This window comes from Telopea speciosissima, chromosome 6 (assembly GCF_018873765.1).
Source record: "Telopea speciosissima isolate NSW1024214 ecotype Mountain lineage chromosome 6, Tspe_v1, whole genome shotgun sequence".
Taxonomy (NCBI): Eukaryota; Viridiplantae; Streptophyta; class Magnoliopsida; order Proteales; family Proteaceae; genus Telopea; species Telopea speciosissima.
The window spans coordinates 55,742,133-55,751,320 of record NC_057921.1 but is presented as its reverse complement, the minus strand read 5'-3'; the positions used below and the strand labels follow the sequence as shown (position 1 = coordinate 55,751,320).

At 38.4% G+C, this 9,188-nt stretch overlaps 1 protein-coding gene across 1 annotated transcript; it reads left to right on the top strand.

The window, feature by feature from the left end:
• The first annotated feature begins 30 nt into the window (after positions 1 to 30).
• Positions 31 to 8,294, top strand: LOC122666297 (protein CWC15 homolog). Its single transcript, XM_043862485.1, has 9 exons — positions 31 to 54; positions 512 to 661; positions 6,333 to 6,424; positions 6,601 to 6,642; positions 6,717 to 6,804; positions 7,431 to 7,527; positions 7,825 to 7,925; positions 8,039 to 8,209; positions 8,258 to 8,294. Exons 2-8 carry the CDS (start codon positions 531 to 533, stop codon positions 8,160 to 8,162), a joined length of 675 nt encoding a protein of 224 aa, XP_043718420.1. The 5' UTR covers positions 31 to 54; positions 512 to 530; the 3' UTR covers positions 8,163 to 8,209; positions 8,258 to 8,294.
• The last annotated feature ends 894 nt before the right edge of the window (positions 8,295 to 9,188 follow it).

Below are 9,188 nucleotides of genomic sequence, written 5' to 3'. Positions count from 1 at the left end.
TTTATCTTCTTTACACACACACACAGTCTCTTTCTCTGAAGCAAGTTTGAAGGTAAGTCCTAATCTATAATCCCAGACGGGAATGTTCGTGTTTACCATGCCGGGAAATATCGACGGTTTTGGTGTTTTCTTAATATTTGTCATGCCAAATTTGTACTCGACGTTCTCTTTCTGTCTATTGTTTTTGGTGTTCCCCAAATTTCTGCATTATTTTTCCCCAATAATCTCTTTCTCACATTTCCTCATTATATTCTTTCATGAATTGGGGTTTCGGGAAGGTAAGGTCTCCTTTGTTTGTGCTTATCATTGAAATCCTTAAAGCTGTTCTTCTCTTTCCCCAGATCGATAGTTTGTTATCTCATGGTTAACCTTGAACTGAGTTTCACTGGTCACTTTTTATAGGTGAACTTCATGTTGCTTGTTGTTTCTTCCTTATAATAGGGGATTGGACCCACCGGGGCAGGATGTTTGGGCATGAAGAGTCTTTTTGTGCTTTGAGAAGGGGTGGGGTGGGTGGGTAGCAAGAAGACATGACGACAGCAGCGCGTCCCACGTGGGCACCTGCAAAAGGTGGTCACGAACAAGGAGGTACTCGAATTTTTGGCCCCTCTCAGAAATATTCTTCGAGAGATATTGCATCTCACACAACTCTAAAGCCCAGGTAGAGTTCACCAACATTTCATATCTGCCTTGTCTTTATTAACACACTTTTGTGCCTTCCTGACTCTATGGGTTATAATATTTGTGTTTGTTTGATGTAAACACCCTTGAGGGAGTATATTTTTTGGTATTTGATCATAAACTATGAAATTATGGAAGAGATATATATATTGAAATTCTCCTGAGACAAGAAACTACCATTACAGAGAACCAATTTGGTTTTAAGCTAGGTAGATCCACGACAAAAGCTATTTACTTACTTAGGAGACTCATGGAAAGATGTAGAAATTGCAAGAAAGATCTCCATATGGTTTTTATTGACCTAGAAAAAGCTTTTGACAGAGTCCCTAGAGAGTTAACCTGGCAAGTATTGGAGAAGAAAAGTGATTCAAGTAAATATGTAGGCATAGTTGAAGATATGTATAATGGTGTGGTGACTAGCGTAAGAACTGTAGGGGGTCAAGGTAGTGAATTCCCAATTATAATTGGGTTGCATCAAGGGTTAGCCTTATGCCCTTATTTGTTTGTACTTATCTTAGATGATTTAACCAGAGACATTCAAGATCAAGTTCTTTGGTGTATGTTTTTTGCTAATAATATTGTTTTGGTGGATGAGACTAAAGCAAATATTTACGCCTAGTTGGAGTTATGAAGATTAACCTTAGAATCAAAAGGTTTCAAGATAAGTAGAATAAAAACGGAGTATATGGTGTTTAACTTTAGTTACGCTAGGACTGGTAATGAGGTGGTGTAAATTGATTAGAGGGAGATTCCGCAAAGTGATTCTAGTGTAAGACTAGACCAGAATAGGTCTAATCCCAGACAGGATTAAATAGAAAACCGAAAAAGATAACCAAAGAGAATAATGGAATCTCAAAAGAAATCTTAACTTCTCTCTTGAAAACCAAAGAAATCATGTGAGGGAACCAAGAGAACAATGGGAACTCAAATAAGGGAAGAATTTGTTTGGTTGAAGTAACAATAAACTCACAGATTTGTATGGTGCAGAATGTTGGGCTGTTTAGAAGCATCATACAGATAACTCAGTGCAGCTGAAATGAGGATGTTGAGACGGATATGTGGCAAAACTAGGAAGGATAAAGTAAGGAATGATCAAATTGATTTGGGTGTAGCTTTGATACATGATAAATGACCAAAAAATTGTTCGAGGTGGCATCCCCATGTTCAACAGAAACCTTAGATTCTTTAGTACAGAAGAGTGATTTGATTCAGATTGAAGGAGCTAAAAGAGCCCGGGCCAGACCTAAAATAACTAGGAGAAGTGGTGAAGAAAGACATACATAGCTTAGGCCTTGTATCAACTATGACCTCAAATAGAGCTGATTGGATGGTATGGATCTATGTAGCTGACCCCATTTTATTGGGATTAGGCTGAGTTGTTGTATCATATATAAGTGATGCAGATAACATTTGATTTTAGTTTGTGGGTTATGCATCTGAAGGTTCAAGGATTGTGGAGTTAGAGATCTCAGTGTTTAGGGTATTATATTAAGTTATTTAAGGACTGGTATAATGGATGTAATAGATTTATTAATGGAAGAAAGTAAATGATCATGTAGGTCTGTTCGAATGGTTCATAAACAGGAGTTTAATTCAGTCGTAGGGTGGTTTTTGAAGGTCAACAATCCAGAACCAACCCAATATGGGTGTAGGTTGGCACCAGTTACGTCATAGTTAGGAGTTATAATTGGGCTTTCAAGAGGTTCCAGGACAAAGAAACTATCTGAACACAATTCAAGAGGGGCAGAGGATGGAACCAATTACAGCACGTTAGACCCAAGTAAATGATGATTTCACAGTTGTGACATACCTACATTACAGTAGTGTTAGCTCCACGATCTTCTCTGTATTCAAGATATAATGGTCAGGCAACAACTCAGGCAGCTTAAAAAGAGTAGTTGCCTGTATAAAAAATATCTTTCTTCGTTATGATTCAGCTTGACTTAGGAGCCAGTTGGTTATTACTTATTACTCATATTTATTGAGAAATGTAGACAAGACCCTTAAAATTCATAGACATCTTTATGATGAGAAACTCTTATTCTCACATAAACTTCAACTTCAGAAGTGGAGAACTCCTACTTTTAGATTACTTAACTTGCTTACAGAGACTTTAATTGAAAGCAACTGTAAACAATCTTTGTGTGTCCTCATGATCAATCGGGTTCTCTTAAATGCAGGCACAAACAGAAATCCTGAACCCAAACTGACAACTTACTGTTAAGTCCTTCAGAAGCTTCAATAAGAAGTATTGCTGAAATTGGTGAACCCTTGTGGGTCAAGTAGTCCAGCCAATCAAGTTGCTATGCTCTTTTAGTTTCAGAAAACCAGCTTACTTACAAATTTAATGATAAACCAACCAGAGCTCAGAAACATTGAAATTCTAGGGTTTTATATGGGGTCATAGAGGTGAAAACACCCACTAACGTTTAATTCAGTCAGAAAACCCTGTGGATGCTTTTAAAGCCTTTTAACTGGACTGAAATTTTGGTTCCTGAACCCTCTTTCTTGCCTGATCAGAATATTCATTTTGCATAACTCAAATTTGATGTATAAAAACCAGAAGATTTTGGACTTCCGAGTCTTAATTTACCGTTCTAAGTTGATTTCAGCAATCAAACGAGAGTATTTCAAATATTTACTACTTTGTAAAGAGCAATGCTGGGATGACCTTGGGGTCAGCTATCAAGAGGACGCCCCATGCATTGCACCACAATCCACATGATATCTCTTATTTCATGGTCTTGTTTCAGAAGAAGCTTTTGATTCCATGTGTCCCATTCAAATTTGGGGGTGCTCTAGATGGCTGACCCTGTGGTCCCAAATACATTTCCCTTTGTAAAACTTTTGTATAAGAAAATATGCAACATGTCCAAAGTCCAAACAGCAATAATAACACAAATCAGTGGTTTGATAGCAATAACAGCATAAGAGCTTGGGGTTGGCCTGGGGTGGTTACAGAAGCTATATTTATTCCAACTTTTATTGTGAGCAGAAAAGCAATTCTAAGAGTTGTAAAACTCCAGATTCAATTTTTTGTAATCCTGTCAATGCTTGATTCCTTTCAGTGATAAATAAAAAAGTAAGGCCCCGTTTATTTGATGGGGACCTAGGTGGGGTGGGAGAATTGGGGTGGGAAAGTGCTGATGTGGCACTTCAAAATCCCACCCCAACCTTGTTTGTTTTACCTGGGGTGGTGAACTTATAAAAGCTCAGGGAACAACATTAAATGCTTTGTCTGCTGATGGCACTTGAAAATCCCACCCCTATGTTATCCAAAGTCCCACAATAACCAAAGACTTTGGTTACTGTTCATGGGAAAAGTAAAAATGCCACCCCTATTCCCCAACCCACTACACTATGGGACCCAGTTCCACAACATTCCCACTCCATTCTCCCCGTCAAACAAACGGGGCCTAAGAGATACGTTGTAAATCACATTCGTCATCAATAAAAATTCCAAGTTAATCATCTCACCACTGATTTTCATCTTTGCATTAAATTGACAATAGCCCAATATGGCATGAGATCTTGAGGTTTCCTATTTAAAGGTGCTTGAGTAAGCTTTCAGATTGTAATCAAATCATGTTCAATGTGGTTTTTGACCTGCAATAGATAGCCTGTGGGATGAGTGACACAACTAGTCGACATAATGGCTCTTTTTTGTTTTTGTTTTAAATCTCTTATGTAAATCCCAACATGCATGACTTCTCTGGGGTTGAATGTGGATTTTTTTCACCTTAAGAAGAAAGTGGATAGTTTGAAGCTTGGGATGCTCATGCATCAATACTTGCTGGTTGAGAAAAATACTTTTGACTTTTGAAGTATTGTAGCACCACACTGTCAACAGAGTGGTGGTGCAGTAGCAGTGGTAGTGGCAATGGTGCGGTAGCAGTGGTGGAGGTGGTGGCGATGGTGGCGACGGCGGTGGCGTTGATGGCAGCGGTGGTGGAAATGGTGGAGGTGCGGTGGCGGCGGAGGCGGTGGTGGTGGAGGAAGTGATGATGGTGGAGGAGGTGGTGGTGGTATCTCGCGGAGATGAGAGTCGTGGAGATAGGTCGAACACTCCCACCCCCTTATTTCTGTATTTTATTTCCGGAATAGAGAAGTTCCAAGTTGGAGCTTCTTTTTTTCTATTTCTCAGCTACTTTTTTGTCCCGGTTCATTCCCAGGAACAAAAAATGAACCGGTGTTAGCAAACAGATTTCCATTGTTTTTTTGTTCCCAGGAACCAAAAAAAAAAAACAGAAGGCCCTTAACTAACTAATCCCATATGCTTAGACTCTACCCATATTATAGGCCCATTACAATAAAATCACATTGGATCAAAGGCCCAATACATACATAACCTAACCCAATGCTTATTGATAATAAAATATGCCCATTTAGATGATTTAACTGCATCACCTAGCCTCTTCATAAAAGTAGTTGCCTGTAAGCATTTGAAATCAGAATTTGAATGAAATTGAGTTTTACAATTCTTTCTGTGAGAAACAGAGCTGCAGTGAAATTCTGTTCCTGGTGCGAGGTTGGGGTGGTTGGTGGGATACTAGCCTAGGCTTGGGGTGTGATTCTTCAAGTCATATCCTTCTTCTTCTATCTTATTTCCTGATTTTCCTCTGTTCTGTACATGCAATATCAAGTAAGTTTTGAAGTTGTTCAGTTGTTCTGTCACTTATTTAAAGGTTAGTTGAAGATATTCCCTGTTTTTGCATCATCTCTAATTCAAATATGAAGTTTCTCCTAAATCTGATCACTTTTGGGTGCTGGGATCCTGTTATCTTGGACTGGTTTTGAAACTTATTCGAAGGTTAGACCATCTCTATTAAGTTCATAAGTGAGAATTCTCTCACAAGAATTCAGTTCAGATCGCTGCTGGGTTTATCATGTTGAAGAAGAAAAGGGGTGCAACATATTAAACATGACCATATCTTTTCCAGTTTTCCTTTCCCCAAATACCCCACTTTCTAAGTCTGTTCTATCCCTTACTTTGTGTTAATGCCAAGCCTGTTCTTGATGAATAAATACTAGTCCCTTCTGTGTCCTTGCCCTCTGTTAGCCTACCTAACAACCCCTTAGTTTCTGGTTAATTATAGATTTGTCATTCCCTTTTACAACTTGGAGTTTTGTTAATTGGGGGGGGGGTGATAAGCGATCCAAGCCAGGGTTTTCAAACCCCAAATTGCATTACCCACTACCCCCCCCCCCCCCGCCCCCAAGGAAAAAAAAAACTGAGAATCTTTAATATTTAGAAATGCCCCCAAGTACCTCACCGTTGAGTTGATTTTGTATTCTCTAATTCTCCTGTACACTCCCACTGTCATTTCACTACCAGAAAACGGTTCTCTCACAAGTTGCCCATATGCTAAGGCCGACCAAATCACTTTGCATCGTGCTAATGCCACATGCATTACCCTAGTACCCAAAATGGCCTTGTAAAAAGCAATACCAAACAAATATGATAGTAACAGTACCCCTCTTGTATCAAGGGGAATACCTTATAATAATATTTTATGATGTATTTCATTTATACATGTATTTACGATGCTGAATCTTTGTTGGTCATTGGCTTCTTTATCAGTTCTGAATGCAATTTCTGGTTTGTGGTTTATGTGCTTTTTAATGGTAGAGGCTGTACCATTTCTTTACAGGAAAGAAGGGCAGAATACCCAAGATGAATTGCAGAAACGAAACTTTTGGGAGGAGCTGGAAGAGAGTGAGCGGAGGCATTTTGCCTCAAAAGGTAAGGCCTTTATTGATAAAGACAATGATTTGCACTATATTCTTTATATTTTCTCTTTCTTTCCATACCACCGTTGACTTCATTATTGGTTATTATTTGATTCTTTTATGACTTTATGATTTGTGGCACACTGATAATTTCTACTGATTTCAATCCTAAACTGTGTTTGGTTGCAGAGGACAGAGATCGGAGGAAGGGAGGTTACCTTCTCTTGGAAGGTGAATGCTTGTTTCTCTTGCACATGAGCTTGCTAAAATAGTACTCAGTCAACTAATTTCATGTTCAATTGTAAGAGCAAAGAGAGATGCTGAAGATCGCATTGTTCCACGCAGCGTGGATGCAGATGATTCAGATGTTGATGTCAAAAGTGATGATGAAAGGTTCTTTTTTACTCGCATCTAAATGTCAACAGTAATGCTTGTACAAAGTCATGGAATCTTAATTAGGCCAATTCATTTAATAGTCATTGCTCATTCATAGGTCAATGCATCAAATGTTAGAGAAGAGAAGGTGTCTTCATAAGTACATATGGGAAGAATACCCTAATCAGGAACAGTCCTGAGTCCTGACCCACCACCACGTCTTTCTTCACACGTAAACCAACTGGACAAGCTGATTCAAACTATATTAAATTTTGGGGTTGGAAAGATACAGATTAGGAATGATGTATTACTTGCTTTTAAGAACTTGCCTTGTGTGCATCCCGAAAATGTATGATTCAATGTGGGATACAATTGTGAATTATCTCCATGATCCTCCATTTGTCCAGTTAGGTGGGTGGTTGAAAAGTTAGAAGTGAAATGAAGTCAAACTATGTAATCAAGTGAAACGAAATCAAAATATGTCATCTTTTCAAAATTACTTTTGCATCTTGATACATATTATCTAAATTTTGTAACATCCACTGCCTGGATATTACTTTACTTTTAGGGTGGGGGTGTTATTTAATTCATAAATCAATTAATATATATGTTATTTATCACTGAAATTTGGTATATGTTTCTAGTGATGACAATGATGGTGATGATGAAGATGACACTGAAGCTCTTCTCGCCGAGCTTGAACGAATAAAGAAAGAAAGAGCTGAAGAGAATCTTCGAAAGGTTAATTTTAATTTTCCTACCATTGGGAACCACTAGTTGATGCACATCTTTATCAAGCATCTCATGTTAGGCTCTCTTATGTATTTGTGTGGGTTTTTCAATTGAATGAAGCAGGTACTCTGCTGAAAAGTTGGCATCTGAATACTCGTAACTGGTTTTTGGACTATTAATCCTTTTCTTTTTTTTTATAAATCATAGTGAGCACTATATTATTCCCTGACATGCAACACTATTCAGGTTTAGTATTTTGCTTTTGATTTCAAAAGTGAAGTAAACAGTGTTTTGTGTTTCCTGCAGGAACGCCAAAAGCAGGAAGAGGAACTAAAAGTTAAAGAAGCAGAACTTCTCCGCGGAAACCCTCTACTTAATAATCCGACTTCCTTCAATGTCAAAAGAAGGTATGTTTGCCTGATTCCTGAGTAGAGATGTCGTCTAAAGATTATTATCAGTTTTGAGTGCGATTTTGGTTTCTGTCTTTGACACCATTTTCCATTGTTTCCAGTGGGTGCAGATGGGATGATGATGTGGTTTTTAAGAACCAAAGTCGTGGTGAAACCAAGACTCCGAAGCGTTTCATCAATGATACCATTAGAAATGACTTCCACCGGAAATTTCTTCAGAAATACATGAAGTGATGAAGAGTTTTGGATGAATTGAGAGTGGAAACCCAAGTAAATCTGAAGTGTCAGTATTTTTTGGGATTTCAAACATTGTACTTGCTACTTATTAGTTGTGATTATTGAATGTACCATAGCAGATTTAACTTTTTGTGAGAACTGTCTGATTTGCTTTACTGGGTGGATGCTGAATTACTTGCACCTCTAAATGTTGGCCGTAGCAAGGTTTTAGGAATTGGAAGTGGTATCTGTATCGGCATCCAACCGATGCCGACACCAATATCGATACCTGGCTGATACCGGATCAGTAATAGGAATGGACAAGGGTTAAAATGCTCAAAATAAGGTATGATATTGGTATCTTTGAGGTGGCCCTTGCACATGTGTGACCAATGGGAATGCTCGCAGATGCATCTGCCTAGCAATAATTTCCACATATCAGGGTGGGGTGGTCATTTTGCCCCCTCCCCCTCTGTGTCTAGCATGGGGATCGAGCTCCTTTGCGGCCTAGGGTTGAATGGCCATCGTGCTGTGCTCAACTCCAAGGTTACCACAAGGATTCCATGCCGATCTAATGGTTGGTAGATAACCTCCTCAATGGCTTGGCATTTTTGAATTTTGAATTGAATTCGTCTATCAACCATTGGATTGCCATGAAATCCACGTGGCAGCCTTGGAGTTGAGCGTAGCACAAAATCAAGCACATAACCCGTTTCCATTAACTCCGAAGTCCAGAATGGGTGGTCAGGAATTAATCAAAACCCTAGAAAATTGAATTGAAAAAAAAAGGCATAGATTTCTACAAATATTTAGGGAAATATTTATTTAAAAAATCTATAAACAACCTATTATTTATACTATTTTCTACGAGGGGTAGGTTTTATTATCATTTTTTACTATTATTCTTATTAAAAAAAGGTTTTCTTCTTGATCACTATTTGCCACATGATACTACATGGGTTAATCCATGTGATAGAGGATCTGGCAAACATCTCATTATTACAAATTTGGGTTAAAATGAACAAAGTAGCTAAAATTACAAAA